This window comes from Maylandia zebra, linkage group LG12 (genome assembly GCF_041146795.1).
Source record: "Maylandia zebra isolate NMK-2024a linkage group LG12, Mzebra_GT3a, whole genome shotgun sequence".
NCBI classification, from domain to species: Eukaryota; Metazoa; Chordata; class Actinopteri; order Cichliformes; family Cichlidae; genus Maylandia; species Maylandia zebra.
In genome coordinates this window covers 38,564,336-38,584,881 of record NC_135178.1, presented here as the reverse complement: position 1 = coordinate 38,584,881, position 20,546 = coordinate 38,564,336, and the positions used below count along the sequence as shown (strand labels likewise).

Sequence of the window (20,546 nt, the reverse complement as noted above, 5' to 3'; positions counted from 1 at the left end):
TCGTGTTACTTCGGTAGCACATATACTAAAATTGGAACGATACAGAGAAGATTAGCATGGCCCCTGCGCAAGGATGACACGCAAATTCGTGAAGCGTTCCTCATTTTCTTTAGAACTAATTCGACTCTGAAATAGTTTGAGAGAGAAGGTTTATTAATGACGAGAGATAAGCACAGCAGCTGTTCATGCAGTCTGAACACAGCACACGCCACGGACACGCTCCCAGTTTACAGGAGAACAGAATAATCCTTCAATTGTCCCACAAGGGGAAATTTGGTTGTGTCAGCAGCAATAAAAACACACATATATGCAAAAAGAACAGGACACAGAACAAAAAACACAATTTTTACATATTTAAGCTGAGAAAAGCAATGTGAGGTTATAACAGTAGAAGCTGCTGCAGTGCTGATGTAAACCTCTATGATTGTTGGGTGACTACACAGAGGAAGAGGGTCGTCCTGTCATGATGCTTCTGTGTTTCCTCTGAAGGAGGTGTCAAGGAGGCGCTGCAGTGTCCTCCCAGGAAGCTGTAACCTTTTCTGGGCTGCAGTTGTCTGTGCGGCTGCAGGGGGCGCTGTGGAGCAGCTGTCAGGCTGCAGAACCTCAGGGGAAGACGGACGGGTACCTGCTCACGCTTTTTGTGCTTTTTTCGCTGGTTTAACGGATAAAAACGCCTCGGTCACCATGGCAACAGGCCGGCTGGTGGAGGTGTACCTGGACCTTCTATCGCAGCCCTGCCGGGCGGTGCACATCCTGCTCACCTGCACCAAAATCCCGCACAAAGTGCGCGCCGTGGCGCTGCGGAAAGGTGAGCTACTGACAGGCTGGTTAACCAACCAGCCGGTTAACTAACCGACTAGCCGAGCGGCTAACTAGTCCTCTGACGGCCTGCTCACCCGTGTACGCACTCGGCGCACTTAGAGCAGTTTGTGGGCACACAACTTCAGCTGAACTCCGACCCAAAGAACTTTGACCTACATCCGAGCGGTGCACAGAGCCCGCCAGACCTCACTCAAAATCTCCGGATTTATGCTCTCTCTGACCCCGTGAGAGGAAACTGCATCCGAACCGAGCTGATCCTCATAGAAAACGTCATGAGACTGGTCGGGGACATTCGGCGCTCTTAAACTCACCGAATGTCCGATTTTCACACAGTTTACATGTTTCGGAAACAAAAAATAACAACAGATCATTATTCTGGGAATCTTAAATCACTTGGTTTCCCATCGGAGTTCTGAATGAAGCTGCTGCTCAGACTTCTGTCTGCATTAGAGCGCACACGCTGCAGGCCGCTTTATATGACCTGAGTTTTGAGTGGACTTTGTTTTTAGCTTCTCTTGTGTGTGCAGGAGAACATCGGACTCCGACCTTCACCAAGCTGAACCCCATGCAGAAGGTTCCTGTCATGGTGGACGACGGCTTTGTCCTCACAGAGAGGTACACACACACACACACACACACACAAAATTCAATTTTATTTACACAGCACCAAATCGCAACAACAGTCGCCTCAAGGTGCTTTATATTGTACAGTAGATCGTACAATAATACACACAGAGAAAAACCCAACAATCATATGACCCCCTATGAGCAGCACTTTGGCAACAGTGGGAAGGAAAAACTCCCTTTTAACAGGAAGAAACCTCCAGCAGAACCAGGCTCAGGGAGGGGCGGGGCCATCTGCTGTGATTGGTTGGGGTGAGAGAAGGAAGACAGGATAAAGACATGCTGTGGAAGAGAGACAGAGATTAATAACAGATATGATTCAGTGCAGAGAGGTCTGTTAACACATAGTGAGTGAGAAAGGTGACTGGAAAGGAAACACCCAATGCATCATGGGAATCCCCGGCAGCCTATGTCTATTGCAGCATAACTAAGGGAGGATTCAGGGTCACCTGGTCCAGCCCTAACTATATGCTTTAGCAAAAAGGAAAGTTTGAAGCCTAATCTTGAAAGTAGAGATAGTGTCTGTCTCCTGAATCCAAACTGGAAGCTGGTTCCACAGAAGAGGGGCCTGAAAACTGAAGGCTCTGCCTCCCATTCTACTTTTAAATACTCTAGGAACAACAAGTAGGCCTGCAGAGCGAGAGCGAAGTGCTCTAATAGGGTGATATGGTACTACAAGGTCATTAAGATAAGATGGGGCCTGATTATTTAAGACCTTGTATGTGAGGAGCAGGATTTTGAATTCTGGATTTAACAGGAAGCCAAAACAGGAGAAATCTGCTCTCTCTTTCTAGTCCCTGTCAGGACTCTTGCTGTATGGGCAGAAATCTGTGCCATCAGAAACTGAATTTGAATAAGTTCAGTTTGAATTTGAATTGTAACTTGAATAAATGCTTTTGAAAACTGAATTTGAATTAGTCTAATTTGAAATTGAATTTATATTTTGAAAATGAATTGATTTGCTTTGAAACTGCATTTTATCCTTTAAAAATTCAGCTCTGGAATAATTTCAGTTTCACTTCTCACCATTCAATTTCAGTTCCAAAATTCAGTTTTTTGGAACTTACATCCGGTTCCGGTTCAAGCGCAGATTAATAGAACTACGTTTTACTAGCGGACCGAAAGTGTTACTGACGGGAATCTACAGCATCTTGAGCTGAATTAAGACTTCAGAAGTCATTCGTCATGTCGAATGACCAGCGGATAAACTCTCAGGTTGGTAATAAATGTATTACATGTATAAGAACAAGCGTCAAGTTAACAAATGATAGCCGTACAGTAACTTTTATGCTTATTGTAGCTGCTAGCTAAAAACGCTAATTTAGCGTAGTTTGCCTTGAATTCAGCTTTGACAAACAAATATATCACTTCAAACAGAGGTGATCCAGTAATGCTGCACTAATGAATTAGACTAACTACTCACTTTAGCTAAAGTTATTAAGTTAGCTAAAGAGTTGGGATGCTGTGTAAGACATAAATAAAGCTAAAACACAAAGGTTTGGACACCGTTTTGCATGTTTCCCTTCTGTAGGGGTCTCTGCAAGCATACAGAGGGGCACTCTGAGAGGGTCCAAGATGACAACTTTGGAATTCTACTAGAAACAGTCGATCATATTTGTTGTCAAAGCTGAATTCAAGGCAAACTACGCTAAATTAGCGTTTTTAGCTAGCAGCTACAATAAGCATAAAAGTTACTGTACGGCTATCATTTGTTAACATGACACTTGTTCTTATACATGTAATACATTTATTACCAACCTGAGAGTTTATCCGCTGGTCATTCGACATGACGAATAACTTCTGAAGTCTTAATTCAGCTCAAGACGCTGTAGATTCCCGTCAGTAACACTTTCGGTCCGCTAGTAAAACGTAGTTCTATTCATCTGCGCTTGAACCGGAACCGGATGTAAGTTCCAAAAAACTGAATTTTGGAACAGAAATTGAATGGTGAGAAGTGAAACTGAAATTATTCGAGAGCTGAATTTTTAAAGGATAAAATGCAGTTTCAAAGCAAATCAATTCATTTTCAAAATATAAAATTCAATTTCAATTTAGACTAATTCAAATTCAGTTTTCAAAAGCATTTATTCAAGTTACAATTCAGATTCAATCTGAGCAATTCAAATTGAACTTATTCAAATTCAGTTTCTGATGGCACAGATTTCTGCCCATATTGCTGCAGCATTTTGGATTAGCTGAAGGCTTTTCAGGGAGTTTTTAGGACTTCCTGATAATAATGAATTACAGTCGTCCAGCCTGAAAGTAATAAATGCATGAACTAGTTTTTCAGCTTCACTCTGAGACAGGATATTTCTAACTTCTCCTTCTCTCACCCCAACCAATCACAGCAGATGTCCCCGCCCCTCCCTGAGCCTGGTTCTGTCGGAGGTTTCTTCCTGTTAAAAGGGAGTTTTTCCTTCCCACTGTCGCCAAAGTGCTTGTTCATAGGGGGTCATATGGTTGTTGGGTTTTTCTCAGTGTCTATGAAGCGCCTTGAGGCGACTTTTGTTGTGATTTGGCGCTATATAAATAAAATGGAATTGAATTAACTTTAGAGATTAAAACACACACACGCTCACTCATTTAAAGTGTGTTCCTGTGAGGCAGGACGGGTCACGTCGGAATCACATGCTCAGTGTAAACGTCAGGTTGTGTCATGTGTTGCAGCGACGCCATCCTGAAGTACCTCACCACCAAGTACGATGTCCCAGAGCACTGGTATCCACGGCAACCAGAGAGACGAGCCCGAGTGGACGAGTACACAGCGTGGCATCACACCAACACACGACCGCACGCTGCTAAAGTCTTCATCCTGGAGGTATGGAGCCAAAATCCTGATTTTGTAAAACACGTCTTCAAATATCTGAAATCAGCTGATCAGGAGACGGCAGCGTGGGGTTCTGTGATGACGCCGCACCTGTTCTGACATCATCAGGAATATAAAGCTGCTGTAATGCCATGAAGGAGCTCAGGTGTGCTTTGTGTCTCCGCCCACCTCAGGTGCTGCTCCCAGCTCAGTCTGGCTCTCCGGTGGATGAGGCCCGTTTGAATCGCGCTCTCTCCGACCTCGACGACACGCTGGATAAACTGGAGTCCATGTTTCTTCGCCGCCAGCCTTTCCTTTGCGGTGATGACATCACTGTGGCCGACCTGCTCGCGGCGTGCGAGCTCACGCAGGTCAGTTTCTGGATGCTCAAGCCCCGCCCCCCTCAGCGAAGCTTTTTGTCTCTTTGGGTATGTTCAGAGAGCTCGTCTCCAAACAGCTGCAGTGAAACTGAGACACAAACAGGAAATGGAGATGCTTCCCCTTCAAAGTAAAAGTTGTAATTCTGCACTGCTGCCAACAAAAGTGCAGCTTTTACTTTGAAAGCAGAGCATGTCTGTTTGTGTTGCACTTTTTAACTTGTCCCTGCCCCAGCGAGCAGTTACAGACATGATACTCTTGTGATGAGGAAGAGGATCAATAGGGGGTCCACAACCCTTTTAGGGACTCTCCAGTTGTTGTTCTTAGAACTGAAGAAGCTTCTCTGATTAAGTCCCAAAGCTTTTCTTTCTGAGCTCCTCAGACTACAATGAGCTGGATGTCTGAGAACCTTCACAGACTGAGTTCAGATTATTGCTTCTCTTCTCATGAAGGATGCTCCACTGTCTCCTCTGCTAAAGGAAGCACTGAAGCTCCTTTCCTTACTCTGAGGACTGACAGCTGATTAGAAACGCTCCCGAGAGGAGCGGGCACTCTGAACGTACCCTCTGTTTGTGTCTGTATGGTTCTGAGCATGCTCAGTGTGTCTCCTTGCAGCCTCTGGGCGGGGGCAGAGACGTCCTGAAGGAGCGTCCTCAGCTGCAGCGGTGGAGGAGTCGAGTCCAGTCGGCCGTCGGTGAGGCATTTGACGAAGCTCACAGCGTCCTGTATGCCCTCAGAGACCGCCGCCGAGCCCGTCTGTGACATCGGCATGAGGGGGAGGAGTTAGTCGAGGGTGTGAGGAGGATAAAGGAGTGGCTCAATTTCACTTTGATTTCTCTGCTTTAAAAACCTCAGAGGCCTTCGAGCCGTCACAGAGTTCCTGGACTCTGATCGATGACAGAATCAATAAATCTATCGATGAATCAATGTTGGAGTTCAATGTTTGAATCAGCTGAAGCACTTTAACAGGAAATGAGCTTTGAAATGAAAATAAAAAAAGCTGCTTGTACTTTGCCCCTTGAGTGTCTGTGACTGAGCGCCCCCCGCAGGCTGGAGGAGGAGCTGCGGCGCTGTAGGCGTGTTCAAACGAGCACATTAAAGAGACTCAGCAAAAATGTAAAAATCTTTATTAGAAAACTTTATTTACACCAGGTTCAGCAGCAGAGACGTGACTACACAGAGGAAGAGGGCGGGCCTTGGCTCCGTTTGGCAGGATGTTGCTCCTCGCCATCTCCTTCTCGTCCTCGTTTCCTCAGGTGTCTTCCTGAGGTCGACTCCGCCTCCTGCAGGGGGAGGAGCTCAATGGATCAGGAGGCAGAGTCATGGTTGTACTGTGTGTGTGGTTGTGTATGTGTGGTTACCATGGCAGCAGCACCCCCCCCTCCCTCTGCAGACGGGTACATGAGCCTGTGCGCCGTCTCCAACATCTTCTGGTCCTGCAACCATCACAGAGTGAGCAGCCTACACTTCCCACAATGCACCTGAACATCTTTAACCCTCTTAAGACTTGCTGCTGTGGCGTCAGCTGTGCTGCAGACAGCCAACCGCCATCGTTGAGGGCGGAGTCACTACAAAAACACTGAACACAGCCTGGTGTGTGGTTATTTGGGTGGGGGGGGCGGGGCGTCAGGTGAGGCGTTACCTGTAGCCAGGGGTGCTGCAGAGCTTCCTCGATGCTCATCCTCTTCATCGGATCAACGACCAGCAGCTTCCTCACCACGTCTTTGGCTGAAACACAAACGGGTCATATGAGTCCAAACACAGGAAGCTCCGCCTTTCACCCTCAGGTTCCAAACAAGATGGAACCAAAACAGTGCTGTGCAAAAGTCCTGAGCCCCCCGACGCACTGTGGAACACGCAGTGACTCACTGACACACCTGAACACACCGTGAGCCTGACGGTGACTCTGCGGTGTGAGTGGCTCTCGTTTGCTCATTTCTAGAAAAATCTCAGCGAGCGCCCGACAGCGAGCCAGTCATCACTAACAGTATCGATAAAGTTTAACTGAAGCAGCTCGTACCTTGATCAGAGACGCTCGTCCACTTGGACTGAACCATGGTGAACTCTCCTCTGATGATCTGATCGGTGACCGACTGATGACCAAAGCTCTCGTGGAACGGAGGGTAACCTCCCAGGCTGACACGGGAGGAGAGAGAGGAGGACTCAGTGATGAAGCTGGAGTTTCAGCAAATCATCAAACGTTACATAGAAATTTTCACAGCTTTCAGGTGGAGATGTTTGACCTCTGACCCTGGCTGTTTCTCTGCGGCTTCCTCGACAGTCACACGCCTGCAGGAGCCAGGTGACATCGCCGCCGAAGTTCCATAAATGACTCGTAAACCACGAGTCATTTATGGAAACCGAGTCCTACAGGGATAAAAAGCGGACGCGTATTCTGCTTCTTCTTCGTTGGTGGTGTGAGCAGGCGTAGGACGCTGTGAACACCTCGGACAGCGACGCGTGCCGAGGTCTCGGGAATCAGCCGGTCGCTGCAGAAATGCAGTTTCTGTCAGACTCTGCCGCTGACAGCCAGCGTTTTCTGTCTGTATGTAATACGGATTCATCCCAGGGAGGAGCCTTTCTGAGGTCAAAGGTCAGGTGACCAGGGACTGAACATGGGTGTAAAAGCAGCCGATGCCCACGAGCACGTTTAACACTCTGGGGTCGACAGAGGTACCGGCGCGTCAAAATCACACGACCAATTTAAGACGACACAGCAACCAGCGACCCAGAGTCTCGTTTCAACCTGGGTCGAAGGTGCGGACTTCAAACTTTATACCAGTTCTGATAGAGTCTGAATGGGTTATGATAAAAGTACACGCCACGTTTTTCTGAATAAAACTGTGTTTACAGCAGGAAGAACGGGCAGTGCTAGCAAACACTTCCCTATTGGTGTTACTGTGTACCATGTCAACCAATCAAAAAATGATATGGCAACATGTGGCACTTGGTTGTTTAGGAAGAGGGGGAAGTTTGAAGAGTGCGGTCAGAGTGTTGTGTTGTAATTGTTTTATTTAGAAATGTAAAATTTCTTTTTGCACTTCAAGTTATGAAAATGATTCGTTAAACATGTTTGTGGGCTTTACAGAAAAAAATAAAGTTTTTCTACTCTGAAGTTTTTTTCGTCTGAATATAGATCAATTGTGCGATCGATGTCAATGGCTCCACGCAGGAAGTAGAAACAGACTCTGGCGTGCCGGCAGCGGCTCTGTTTTCATGTGCCGAGGGTAACCAGGCGGGCAAACGAGCGAGCGCACGAGTCGAGGCGGCGCGACAGGTGAATGAACGAAAGCGTTTCCCTGACAACACAAATCATCCATCATCACCCTGCAGCAGGAGGCCGGAGCCTACCAGACGAAGAGCAGCACGCCGAGGCTCCAGGCGTCCACGGCGAGCCCGTAACCTGTGGTGGACGCGTGCGTGAACACCTCCGGAGCCAGGTAAGATGGAGTCCCACACAGAGTCCTCATCAGCACCGCCTCCTCCAGGATCCGTGACTGGTTAAAGTCCGTCACCTGACGCGCGCGCACACACACACACACACACACTCAGGAGGGGGTGATGCTGCAGGTGATGCTGCAGGTGAGCGCACGTACCTTGATGAGACACACATCGTCCTGTGAGGACAGCAGGATGTTCTCCGGCTTCAGGTCTCTGTGGATGATCCCGTTACTGTGGAGATACTACACACACACACACACACACACAGTTACAGTCGCTGCACCTGTGTGTGTTTGTGTGTGTGTGCGCGTGCTCGTTACCATAGCAACACCAGCTAACCTCCACAGCACGAAGCATCTGGTAAAAATAAAGTTTGGCAACAGATTCGTTGAGCTGCTGCTTCGACTTCACTCTGTGGAACAGCTCCCCCCCCTCCATCCTGACAGGTGAGAGAGAGACACAGGTGAGAGAGAGACACAGGTGAGAGAGAGACACAGGTGAGAGAGAGACACAGGTGAGAGAGAGACACAGGTGAGAGAGAGGCTGCGTCCACACTAGCGTTCACAGAGTTGTACGTCCACATTGAAACGGCCAAAAACGCTTCCGTTCCAGTCCTGCACATGCGTGAAACGCAAGAAGATTCGACCTGCCTCATTTCTGTCTGCCGTTTATTTACGTTCCGGCTCGTTGACACGTCGGCAAAATGTGGAGGAAAAGCACCGAGTTTTTTAAATAGACTCACAATGAGGTGGAGTCGTTGCTGCAAGTAACACAAAAGTACAAAGTTGCAAAAGCGAGTGAGAATTAAAGAATTTGAAGAAAAGCTCTCAGGAGCATGTACAGGCTGATGTTGATCTTTAATAGGGCTGTCAAACAAAACAACTGCTGTGTAACGCCCTCCGCTATCTCAGTTTAATTGGTCACATGACTGCATCACATGACTATGTGATAAGCCTTCTTAATCTGTTTTACCAAGTTGAGGATGTAAGCACGCTCCTCCCGCAACACGCGGTCCATTTGGGCGTAGTCTGACACCACGATCTGGTTGTCCATATCAGTCTTGGGAGGGGACAGACAGAACTGAATAAGGCCAATTTTGGCCTTGTCCACTCGGGTCACACCAGTGTTGGCAACTCTTTGGAAAAGCACCGTGTTCAAATGTATCAGTTTTCAAAACGCGGCGTTTTCCTTGAGCAAAAATGGCGTCTCAGTTTGGACGGGAGGCCAAAACGGAGAGAAAAAAACAAAAACGTATTAGTGTGGACGTGGCCTGAGAGACGGGTGAGAGAGACAGGTGCAGTTTCACGCACAGCTCCAACACGATGTAGAAACTTTCCTCCGTCTGATAGAAGTCCTCCGTCTTTATGAGACAAGGCTGCAGGAGACAAGGAGTGAAGAGAAGGAAAGGAAGGATGAGTGTTGTTACTGGCGATAAAGGAGCGTTCCTGTACTTGTGCTTTTTCTTCTTCGTTGGTGTTACTCACGTGGTCGACCCTCTGCAGGATGTCAATCTCCGTCTTTGCGTTTCGTGTCGCCGTCTGTGATTGGACAGAAAAATAAGTTGTTGTTCCCCTTCAACTCAAAATAAGGTTGAGACGCCATGTTTGTAGTTCTCTGGGAGGTATCTGTGTTTTCACACCTTGCTGACATTTCATTGGGTTAAACTGAGTTCAATTCAATACCTGATTGGCTGGCACCAGAAATATTTAAATTAAGCAGTGTACTGAGAGTTTCCCACCCCCCTAGTGGTGATTTCATGCAGTGCACTGTTAGTTTGACAGAGAGGGGTGTCTGCATTTTTGACGCTATTAAAATTCATAAATGAACTGACACCATCACACCTGCTGACAAACACGCAGTCGAAAGAAACGAGCAGCGGGTCTCAGCCAATCAGAGAGCAGATGAGGCGACTCACCCCTTCAGACTGAAAGTTCTTCTTGTTTATGATTTTCACTGCAAACTTCCTGCAGGTGGATCGCTCGAAAGCCAGCCGGACCTCGCCACACACTCCTCTGAAACACACACAGTCAGCAGGGTGGCACAGGAAATGACATCACAACGCCACGAAACAACTCACGTGCCGATGCGTCGCGTCAGTAGGTATTTGTCTTGCAGGTCTCTGGGTAGGCTGGACTGATCGTCCGACATCAGGTCGATGAAGACAAAGACTGCAGAGAGACATGAGCAGGAGGTGAGACCGGCACCAGGGTGTCCAGGTGTTTTCAGGTGCTGTTCTTGTGGGCGGAGTCACCTCGGTTTCGTTGTTCAGCCAGAGAGATGACGGCGTTATTGACCAGAGGAAGCTTCTTGTCTTTCCCGATCGGAATCCCATCGAGAAAAGTGCCGTTATTACTGAGGTCCTCCACGAAGACCTCCGAGCCCTCCTGACACACACAGGTGGAGAGGGCGACGTTAAAGCCCCGTGAGCGCAGTACTCACAGTACGATCAGTGCTAATATCAGTGGTAGTAGTACTGCAGTAGTCTCACTCTGTAGATCCTGAAGTGTTTCTTGCTGTAGATTCGGAACTTTCTGGAATTTCGGTCATTTGGATCCTCCAGGACGTAGTTACACTTGGAGTCCCGTCCAAACAGGTACTGGTCCTCTATGCAGTCTGTAAACAAACAAACAGGAAACAGGAAGTGCTCCTCTATGCAGTCTGTAAACAAACAAACAGGAAACAGGAAGTGCTCCTCTATGCAGTCTGTAAACAAACAAACAGGAAACAGGAAGTGCTCCTCTATGCAGTCTGTAAACAAACAAACAGGAAACAGGAAGTGCTCCTCTATGCAGTCTTCTATCCCCCCGTGGAATTACAAAACCTGCAATTCTGGGATTTTATTTGGTTGCTAATTAGCAGCAGCAGCTAGCTCATCCTTTGGTCACTGCTTGAAACAGGAAGAGGTGTTAAAAAACCAGGATGCCACGTCCATCTTTTATCTACAGTCTAAAGATCTGTCACACCTGAAGCACTGTCTGCTGAACAGAAGTATCCTGATTACTTCATGTGTTATTTAAAGTATGGAACAGCAGAGCTCGGCTGGCTGATTATGCTAATTCTGCTGCTAATTCTACTAATTACTATTTCCAGACACAGCACAATATGTTCAGTTTAATGGAACCTGATTAAGAACAGAGTGAACAGAGGACGAGCCGGCGTGTTGTGAGCAGCGGTACCGTGGCTCCTGAAGCCCGGGACCATGGGCAGTAGGCGGCCCCAGGGTTGCGGCTCGGGCTCCTCTGGGACGGACGCGAGCGTTACGGGGATGGTGTCCACGCTGCTCAGAGTCCCCGAGCCACTCGACGACTGACTGGCTGAGCTGGGCCCACTGGATGAACTGGAACCAGGCTGGGACTGGGACTTGGCCTGGGACGGGGACAGGGTGGACTGGGTTTGGGACTGAGGACGCTCCCCCTCAGGAGTCCCCTTTTCAGACATCCTTCAGCTCTGCAGACACATGAGAGACAAAATCAAGAACAAGAGAAGAAGAGTTTGGGTTTCTGCCGCAGGATCGTGGACATCCGTGGGCTCGGAGCCCCAGAGCACACAGTGCAACATCCCCACGCCCCACTGTGGCAGCGTTCAAACACAGACCGCGTGTCCGAGACTCACACTCACCGTGAAACCGGAACCCCGCCGGTGCTGTCAGCATGCGCGCGCCTTCTCAGCGAGCTCTGCACCCAGCAGAGCCAGAACCAGCATCCGGGTCTCTGCGCGTCCACGAACCGCGACGCGTGCTTCGATTTCTTGACCGGGACCTTGCGGGACACGCGCTTCCTTGTGGGCTATTTTTTCTCTGACGTCACGAAGTGGTTCCAGCCAATGATAAGTGTGAATGTGGATCACGTGCACCGGGAGCCGTCGGCTGGTGTTTCCGGGTTTGGTTTGGTCCCGCAGAGGAGATTCAGAGGCTGATCGATAGTTATGATCGATACGTGAACGGAAGTCAGGGCGCGGAGCGAGCCACGTGTCTGTCTGCGAGTCCGACATGTCCAACCAGAGAGGCGGCAAGACTCTGATCATCACAGACGGTGAGTGTCCGGGGGGGAGGGGGTCTGCAGTCGCCATGTGAGCCTCCGTCACAGCTCCAGCTGTTCTGTGTGTGCAGATGAGGAGGTGGAGGGGGTGGAGGCGGAGGAGCTCAACCCGTTCTCCTTCAGAGAGTTTCTGCGCTGGAAGAACCAGGACCCGGACCCGGAGCAGGCACGCACTGAGGTCAGAGCTGCACAGCTGCACAGCTGGAGGTGCACCTCTGTCCTAAGGCAGCGAGCACAAACACAGAGTGGGTCTGTGCTCACAGCTGTGACACGCGTGTACATGTGCATATTTAAAAGAGTGACACAAACTTCAAACCGCTGCGCTGTGGCGGTCGTGGATGTGATCGCTGTGGGCCGAGCGTGTAATCGGCTCACAGCTCAGACTCAAACCGTCCATCGGCCCCACGCTGAGTGTTCAGCCCACGTCATGCTGCTGTAACTGTTCTCATGAAACTGCAGAGGTGACCTGAGCTCAGCTGCTGTTTCTCAAAATCTGCAGAAAACAGCGTCTCCGTCACAAACACACGCGTGTCACAGCTGTGAGCACAGAACCACGCTGCCTGCTGGAGAAGGTCACCACCATCTCTTTGGTGTTGCTCATGTTCAGTTCAAGGTTAGGAAAATCCCAAAAAGCTGGTTGTGTTCATCTGGACGTTTTCAGTGGGAGTCTCATCATCAGGTGACTCCTTCGGTGTCAGCTGACTGCAGGTTCCAACCTTATAAACAGCACATCTGCATAACGACTGACACAGCAGTATGGGCCCACTCTAACCCACTGATGAGTCCCACTCACAGAGGGTTGGGGAATGGCTGCAGTCACTGTAAGATGGTGACAGGTGTTCCCTTAGGCCCCTCCTTCATGCTTCGACATCAACAACCCACTGACAGGTGTCAGTATTTCCACGGCTGGACAGTTAAAAACAGTGTTTCTGCCGCTGCCACAGTGTAATCTGAAGTGTCCATCAAAAGGACCAATCACACCGGGAGCCTGTGCTTCTTTAGGCTCCGCCTACCCATAATAGCGTGAAACTAGCAGCGTGTTGGTTATGGAATATAATTTCGTACATTTCAGTTCAAATTCAATACCTGCGACTGATTCGCCGTTAACAACAAAGGCAGAAAACTTGATCAAATATCTGTTAACAGATGAAAACACAGTTTTCTCCTCTAAGCACACGGTCTGTCTATCATTAGTAGCTTACACAGGATGAGAACTTCAGCGCAGCATGCTTGAGTCTGTGTCCTCAGCACAGTCCAGGGGCCAGATGTTTGGTCCCCATAAACACACTTGGCGCACAGCCTTAACCGTCTGCTCGGTGTAAACGTTGACGTACGTTTGGCTTCACAGCGACAAACAGACCAAAGCTCGTACGACCCGAGCCATGTTAGATATCGCTAACGTCACCTAACTTCGCCGAAGGTTAGCTGAGTTTAACATGTTTTCAGATTCTTCGTTATGCTAACATTCGTCCGTTTCTGGACCGCTTCCCTTCGACAGGCCGCCATTTTTTCCAAAACATTTCTTCAACCTCAGATTCGCAGTGAATCCTGGGATAGCGTGGACTACGAAGGATACACCCGACCCGCCTCACACAGCCTCTGTCTGTCTCATCAGGAGGAGGAGGAGGAGTGGGGGCGGAGCTTCCAGTCAGGCATTGGCAGCACCTCCTCCCTGTGCACAGAGGAGGAAGAAGAAGAGGAGGAGACCAGGTGAGTCGGATGAAGGGCGGGGCGTAAAAATGTCCGAGCAGCTTCTGTGCAGATGAAACTGCACCTGCCGTGAAGTCACCTTCACCTGTGTCACCAGGTTCTCCTCCAAACCTGAAGCAGCTGCAGGAGGAGGTGCAGTAGGAGGAGGAGAGAACTATGAAGGAGATGACGAGACCTCAATGGTTGAGCCAGCCACCTTCTGCAGGAGGAGGAGTGCCAAGAGCAGCCAGACGCAGCAGGTAACCCAACCACGGAGCGCTTAGTTCAGGGAGCGTGGGACAAAGCAGAACAGGCGTATTAACGAGCTCCTGTTCTGTCTCAGCTGAAGGAGGAGAACGCAGCACTGAGGAGGACCGTCAGGGAGCTGCAGAGGAGAGCCGAAGTGAACGAACGCAGGTTTGTACCAACCAATCACAGGACAGCGCCGCAATATGTCGCTGACCAATCATTTACCCAGCATGCCTCTGTCTCCCAGGGCGTCGCAGCTCTCGGAGGAGCTGCTGCAGAGGAGGCGTCAGGAAGAGAAGGAGGCCCAGGACCTGGAGAGCATGGTTCACTCTGTGGAGCAGAACCTCCACCTGATGACGGTACACACAAACACAGTGTTTGCATGAACGTGTGTGTGTGTGTGTGTGTGTGAGATTGTGTGTGTAAAAATACTCTACGTCTGTCCATGTTAGAGGCGAGCGGTGAAAGCGGAGAACGCCGTTTCCAAACTGAAGGCGGAGCTACAGCAGCTGCAGGTGAGATGGAGAATGAATCATTGATTATTGATAATCTGCTGGCTGTGTGTATCAGCGCGTGTGTGTGTGTGTGTGTGTTTGAGGCCGAGGTGGATTCTCTGCGGGCTGAGAACAACGGTCTGAAGTCGATGGAGTCTCAGGTCGTCATGACGATGAGGCAAAATGCTCAGGTGGCATCCGACTACCTGAACAAGATGGCGAGCCACGCCCACTCCTCCATCAGGTCAGTACCTGCAGACACATACAGCCATCAGCCACAACACCAAGCTGTTAATGCTGCTACTCTCTCCCTGTCACCTGTGTCTGTCTCACCTGTGTCTGTCTCACCTGTGTCTGTCTCACCTGTCTCTGTCTCACCTGTCTCTGTCTCACCTGTCTCTGCAGGCAGCTGCTGGGGGAAGCAGAGACTCTGCGTTTGGTGTCTCAGCTGCTGCAGTCCATCGATAAAATCTCCTCCCTGAACTCAGAGTCCTGAACTCCTTCGGACCTCCTGGTTGTCATGGAAACATCCAGGAGAGGTCTGTCTGTGAGATCAGAGGTCAGCAGGTATTTTATTTTGGAAGGCCCCAGCTATGCTGACTGCTGATTGGTGGACTGTGACTGTGTGAGGGCCGAGCATCATGTTGATTCATAAACTCTGTGATAGTAAAGCGCTCTGATGATCGGAGGTGTGCACCACAAAGACGACTTTTTGGCTGATCCGGGTGACTTCAGGGTTAACGTCGGTTTCCTGAAGGTGGCAGGCCAATCAGCTGTCCTGAACGTAGCGTCACCATTCCTGGAGGATCCCTCGGACCACTACGGGGAGAACGGGAGGGTCTGGGGGCTTCGTGCACTGAGCTTCAATAGTCTTTTTTCCCCCTGTTGGCAGCAAGTTCAAGTTTATTTATATATCACATCTGTTGACAAAAGTAGTCAAAGCAGAAAACATAAAATAGGATAAAACAAAGTTGAAGCGGTTTCATTGTTCTGTAAACATTCATGTATTCGTGCTGAGCTCGTGTCAGGTTTGTAATGTGGCACACGCCACCCCCCCAATGCGCAGATCAAATCCTGGGTTATCTTGGCAGGTTGTAACCGGCTGTATCCTGATCGCCAGCGTTAGTGTAACATAAGGTAAAGATGCCATCTTGTATGTCCCAGCTCCAAGGGGGCGTGTCAGAGTGTTTACCTGGATAAATAAGGATGTATGCGTGACTTTTTCCAAAACTGATTGCAGCTTCTACTTCGTATAAAACAGGGGAACATCCTCACCGCCCGTGCAGAAGTGCAGCTTTCGTATTTGTTGCGTCTCATCGAGAAAAACACGATTGGCTAAAGAGACAACCAGGAAACAAGAACAAGTAAATAAGAGAAAGCATGATGTCTGATACAGTCGATCAGACAGGTCATTACCCACATATACAAAACCAACTATGATACACAATATAAAACAGGTGACTGGGTGTGTGTCTGTCTGTGTGTGCCCTGTGGTAGACCCGTCCAGGGTGTACCCTGTACCCACAGGCACCTGGGAAAGTTTTAGCCCCACCCCCCGTGACCCTGACCTGGATGAGAGGAAGAGAATGGATGAAAAATATGAGCCACAGAAAACAGAACAGCAGATGAAGCCATGAGAAATACACAGAAAGCCTAAACTGAGCTGGCGTCGCTTCGAGGACTCCGATCGTTCGACTGACTCGGGACTGTTGACTCGTTTAAGCTAACTTACATCCTGCTGTAACCAGGCAGACCAACTAATATGTACCAACAGAGAGACCTGATGTTTAATAATGATTAAATAAAAATGTTCAATAATAAGAAATGGTGTGTTACTGCCACCTGCTGGTGTGGAGTGTGAACTGCAGCCAAACAGAGTCCAGGATGTAGCACTGAGTAAAAGTGAAATGGAAGAAAATGTTAGATGAACTGGAGCTCTGTGAGTTAGGACTGGTTTTAAATGAAGTTTACTTTATTTATTTAAGGTACTTAAAAGGATGAATGTCTGCTCGCTTTAGCTCATGGTACAGCCGCCTTCATATCAACATGCGTGTAAACGGTAAGTGTTGCTAGGCAATAGTTTTACATCCATTCCCAAGGAGTCAAAATGACGTCGGGCAGTTTTAGGTGGTCTTAATCTTTTTCTTTTGATCACACACAACTCAAAATTCCCTGTTTGATGAAAAAGTCCGTTTCAGGAAAAGTCATGAAAATGTTTTGTTTGAATTATAACAGAGTTATATGAATTTCAAAATGTCAGTGGATGGATATGGCGTGCCGGTGTTAACGGACGGCTTCGCTTCCTGCTTTTCGCCTGATCCGAGGTCTCGTTTTGTGCCTGATGTGGTGTGGAGGGTTTGTGGGGACGATCGAGAGTGTTCTCTCACTTTATATTGGGATTTTTATTTATTTATTTATTTTGCCTGTCCCGTTTGGCTCTTTTGCATCAGAATTGTTGTCTAAAGGCAAAGAAAGATGCCCAACGGATTTACTTTACCAAACTGACCATCCCAGCCTTGCCGTAATGGTCCATTTGATTCACCTTTTATTGTTTATTTTATTTTCACTTACTGAATACGGGACAGACTTGACTGGGGGAAAGAAGGGGAGAAAGAAAGAGAAACAGCTGAAAAGAGGGACGGGGGAGAAGGGCAAAAAACAAAAACCAACAGAATGAGCAGGAAAAAAAATGCATATATCAATCACCTGGATCACCTGCTGAGAAAGAAAAAAGAAAGCAAGCAGAAGAGAACAAGAGTAATAGAATAAACAACATCACAATGATATATGGGAATATGACAGTAAATACTAAATGTTAAACATTATTGTGCAGCACATAAGATCAACAGAACACAGTGTGCTTTGAGGTAGGAGCCAAAAAGGGTGTAGTTTGTGGGTGTGATCACCCGTGTGTACACCTGTGAGCATGGACGCGCTTGTTTTTAAAAGGTTCCTTCATGTAATGATCTGCTAGAGGGTGTGGGGGGGCCACAGCCCCGTCCTCCAGGGCATGAAGCAGGTGTGGAGGAGATCAAAACTCCAGACATCCAGAGGCCCCCAGAACACAAGAGACCAAGGAAGACCAACAGAGGGTGAAGCTTTGACACATGAAAAGTAGAGCTGGGCGATATAAGATTTTTTCATATCACGATATGTTTTTTTCATTTCAGGCGATAACGATATCTATCACGATATCAGCCAAATAACTATATTTGTAAGATTTAAATGTGCCGTTGCTCACACGTAAAATGTGAAATAATCAGCAGCTTGTTTTGATTTAAATATTTATTTCTCATAATAAGTTCAACAGGGTAGATGTACTTAGGGAACATGAGACTTTTTCAGATAAATAAAGGCAAATATTGCAAACTACACAAAAGGCAGCCGCTAAAGCGTTTAAGTTTCAAAACAGAACAAACAAAACAGACTAAACTGTCAATTCCACTTAGAAATAAAATATTAATTCTAAAAATAAATCTTACTTTGTTTTACAGAAGATCAGACAAAACTGACTAACTTTTGTCAATATCAAATAAACTGAGAACTAAAAGGAAATTCTCGACCTCTCCTTGTTGTATAGCTGAGCTTTTCAAACAGTTGTAACAGTTACTAGTCTGACAAAAGCCGAATGACGAATTAGCGCTTCCAGTCAGAGACTGAGCTGCACCGCTTTATTGTATTTCCAGACTTGCTTTCGGCACATTTACAGTGCAGCTGCTCTGTTTTTGTCAGACTTGAAATAGCAGAAATACCTTCACACTACGGAGCTTCTGTGGCTCTTCCGTTCGACAATCTCTCCGGCGTTGGAACCATCGTCTGTTTTCTCCTCGGTAACCTTCGGTCGCGCTCTCGGCACACTCATTTCCTCCGTTACCCGGCGGCACGGCGGCTGGCTGCTTCCCAAACAAATACACATGTGCGGCTTGGCACTTGTGCTGTACGCAACAAGTCACGTGACGTGACACTGCGGCTGTGATTGGTTCGGCTCTGCGCTACTTAATTTGGATTGGCTGGTTTTTTTTTTTTTAAGAGGACAAGAGCGGTGAGGTCTATCTCAATAGTTAAATTTTTCTATCGAGAAAAAGTTATTTCACAATACATATCGTTATCGTTCTATCGCCCAGCTCTAATGAAAGGCTGTGACTTTATTGAAACAGAGCCAATCAAACAGATTGATTGGAGTGATGATAGGATCGATAATCGCTGCTGGAGTCAAACCTCAGAGATCACAGGGATTGAAGAAAATCAGGATGCTTGAGTCTGGTTTCTGCTCAGAGTGAGCATGCTCAGCTCTGTTACCATGACAACCATGGCAGCTCTCACTGGCACAGCCTTTTTATACTCTTCTTCACAGCTTCTGGGTGGACTAGCACACTGCGAGCCTGGACTGAGTGGACCCCGTTTGTCCTCAGCCTGAGACGGACACACTTTGCTGATGTGGGACTTTCTGGGATTCTGCATCAAACAGAGTTTTAAAGCGATATCGTGACAGAAATGTGAACTTCCAACAGGAAACACTGACAGAACTCCAATAAGCTGTAATAATAGGAGTCAGAGCTGTTAATGTGAATGGAGCCAGGGTCTATAATCCCATTAAAATACAGATCAAAGTGCTGTGAGTAGGATTAAAGCTTCAGTCAGATCCTAAAAACACTGGAAAGTACTAAACTAAGATGGGTGTAGATCCCGTATGCTGAGGGAGGAGTCGTACCGTGCAGACGGTGTCTGATTGGCTGAGAGCTGCTGACCTCACAGAAATGCAGCCTTTATATACCCGACACTGATCATGTGACCCGAAGGATTCTTAGGAAAAAGTGAGCGTATGACTCGGTACCCTGACCCACTCGTCACTTTCCACAGAACTCATGCTGACTTCCTGCCACAGCTAACCACCACAAGAAACACCATATTTATACACCAGTGCACCAAATCACAGGCTGTTTCCACATAAGACTGAAAGTCCCAGCCAGGAGACCATCCTGGTATCAGGTTAACGCACACCTGTCCCACAGGCTCCACGCTGAAAATTTACCCACAATGCATTTTCCCTCTAAGTCAAAGACATCAAACTGTGATATGTGCCCTCATACTGATGATCACTGCATCAACAACACTGTGAGTTTTGCAGTGGGTGTTACAGTGTTTGTAGTTTTTCAGCCCTGAAAGTTTTCTGGACTTATGAAGTAAAGAAAATCATTCAAAAGGGTCAAATTTGTAGTTTTAACTCATTTATGTGGAAAACCTTCATTTAAAATGTAAATCTTTGTTTGGCAGACACACTGACCCCGAGGTCATGTGGCTCACTGGCTTCACATCAAACCTGCAGAGTCCAGCTTATCATCATCGCAGTACGTGTGAGGAAGTGTTGGAGTTGGTGCATAGCGGACGCCTTCGGTGGACTCCGCCTCTCGCCCTCGCAGAGCCAGGATAGGCTCCAGAATTTGTGCATACGTTCATTTTTGTATTTCAAGAAAATGATTCATTAAACGTGTTGGTGGGTTTAAAAATATAAAGAATAAACCTTTCTTCTCTAATTTTATGATTTTGTCAGATTTTAGAATAATCCTTTAATTGTCCCACAAGGAGAAATTTGGTTGTAACAGCAGCCAAAAAGACACATATACAAACAAACAGGACACAGAGCAGAAACATACACAATTTTTCTTACATATTTACATTAAGGACAATCGTTACTATAAACAGAGTACTGTACAGTTATTAAATTAAATTAAATAACTACAGGTAAGAGGCAAACCAGGTTGTAGTGCGAATCGGTTAATTAACTTATTGCAGTTACAGCACAGATGTAAACATCTGTGTTTGTTGGGAGCAGTTCTGATTGTGCAGTCTGACAGCTGCAGGGAGGAAGGACCTGTGGAAACGCTCCTTCATGCATCGAGGATGCATCAGCCTGTCACTGCAGGAGCTCTGCAGTTCAACAACATCTACATGCATGGGCTGGGAGACTCTGTCCATCGGAGATGTTATTTTGGCCAGAGTCCTTCT

General features: G+C 47.7%; 3 protein-coding genes and 1 non-coding gene across 6 annotated transcripts; 3 read left to right on the top strand and 1 right to left on the bottom strand.

Annotated features, from left to right (window-relative positions):
* Positions 1 to 2: 2 nt before the first annotated feature.
* Positions 3 to 108, top strand: LOC111500912 (U6 spliceosomal RNA). The gene has a single exon (XR_002721306.1). It is a non-coding gene; the product is annotated as a U6 spliceosomal RNA (small nuclear RNA).
* A 399-nt stretch (positions 109 to 507) lies between these two features.
* On the top strand, positions 508 to 5,639 carry gstt2 (glutathione S-transferase theta 2). The gene is made up of 5 exons (XM_014410167.3): positions 508 to 808; positions 1,350 to 1,437; positions 4,114 to 4,264; positions 4,447 to 4,623; positions 5,246 to 5,639. Exons 1-5 carry the CDS (start codon positions 685 to 687, stop codon positions 5,390 to 5,392), a joined length of 687 nt encoding a protein of 228 aa, XP_014265653.1. The 5' UTR covers positions 508 to 684; the 3' UTR covers positions 5,393 to 5,639.
* A 101-nt stretch (positions 5,640 to 5,740) lies between these two features.
* chek2 (checkpoint kinase 2) lies at positions 5,741 to 11,868 on the bottom strand. The gene is made up of 15 exons (XM_014410166.3): positions 11,690 to 11,868; positions 11,248 to 11,518; positions 10,560 to 10,684; positions 10,323 to 10,455; positions 10,149 to 10,239; positions 9,987 to 10,083; positions 9,556 to 9,609; positions 9,382 to 9,446; positions 8,411 to 8,510; positions 8,227 to 8,313; positions 7,982 to 8,145; positions 6,651 to 6,766; positions 6,273 to 6,358; positions 5,992 to 6,066; positions 5,741 to 5,913 (listed from the first exon to the last, which is right to left on the bottom strand). Exons 2-15 carry the CDS (start codon positions 11,507 to 11,509, stop codon positions 5,803 to 5,805), a joined length of 1,566 nt encoding a protein of 521 aa, XP_014265652.2. The 5' UTR covers positions 11,510 to 11,518; positions 11,690 to 11,868; the 3' UTR covers positions 5,741 to 5,802.
* Positions 11,869 to 11,912: 44 nt separating this feature from the next.
* On the top strand, positions 11,913 to 15,516 carry entr1 (endosome associated trafficking regulator 1). 3 transcript variants are annotated; one of them, XM_076891251.1, is made up of 9 exons: positions 11,913 to 12,102; positions 12,180 to 12,286; positions 13,607 to 13,818; positions 13,916 to 14,057; positions 14,141 to 14,214; positions 14,294 to 14,405; positions 14,499 to 14,561; positions 14,645 to 14,784; positions 14,946 to 15,516. In XM_076891251.1, the coding sequence occupies exons 1-9, from the start codon at positions 12,060 to 12,062 to the stop codon at positions 15,034 to 15,036; spliced, it is 984 nt and encodes a 327-aa protein (XP_076747366.1). In that variant the 5' UTR covers positions 11,913 to 12,059; the 3' UTR covers positions 15,037 to 15,516. The 3 variants fall into 3 exon arrangements, with proteins under 3 accessions (XP_076747366.1, XP_076747367.1, XP_004571694.3); XM_076891252.1 differs by having other exon boundaries at positions 11,915 to 12,102; positions 13,643 to 13,818; XM_004571637.4 differs by having other exon boundaries at positions 11,921 to 12,102; positions 13,724 to 13,818.
* The last annotated feature ends 5,030 nt before the right edge of the window (positions 15,517 to 20,546 follow it).

Coding starts and splice junctions, on each gene's coding strand:
- gstt2 (XM_014410167.3), top strand. CDS start 685: ATGGCAACAGGCCGGCTGGTGGAGGTGTACCTGGACCTTCTATCGCAG. Junction 809..1,349: donor CGCCGTGGCGCTGCGGAAAG/GTGAGCTACTGA, acceptor TTGTGTGTGCAG/GAGAACATCGGACTCCGACC. Junction 4,265..4,446: donor CTAAAGTCTTCATCCTGGAG/GTATGGAGCCAA, acceptor CGCCCACCTCAG/GTGCTGCTCCCAGCTCAGTC.
- chek2 (XM_014410166.3), bottom strand. CDS start 11,509: ATGTCTGAAAAGGGGACTCCTGAGGGGGAGCGTCCTCAGTCCCAAACC. Junction 10,456..10,559: donor AACACTTCAGGATCTACAGA/GTGAGACTACTG, acceptor TGTGTGTGTCAG/GAGGGCTCGGAGGTCTTCGT. Junction 8,511..9,381: donor TTCTACATCGTGTTGGAGCT/GTGCGTGAAACT, acceptor CTCACCTGTCAG/GATGGAGGGGGGGGAGCTGT.
- entr1 (XM_076891251.1), top strand. CDS start 12,060: ATGTCCAACCAGAGAGGCGGCAAGACTCTGATCATCACAGACG. Junction 14,406..14,498: donor AGAACCTCCACCTGATGACG/GTACACACAAAC, acceptor TGTCCATGTTAG/AGGCGAGCGGTGAAAGCGGA. Junction 14,785..14,945: donor CACGCCCACTCCTCCATCAG/GTCAGTACCTGC, acceptor CTGTCTCTGCAG/GCAGCTGCTGGGGGAAGCAG.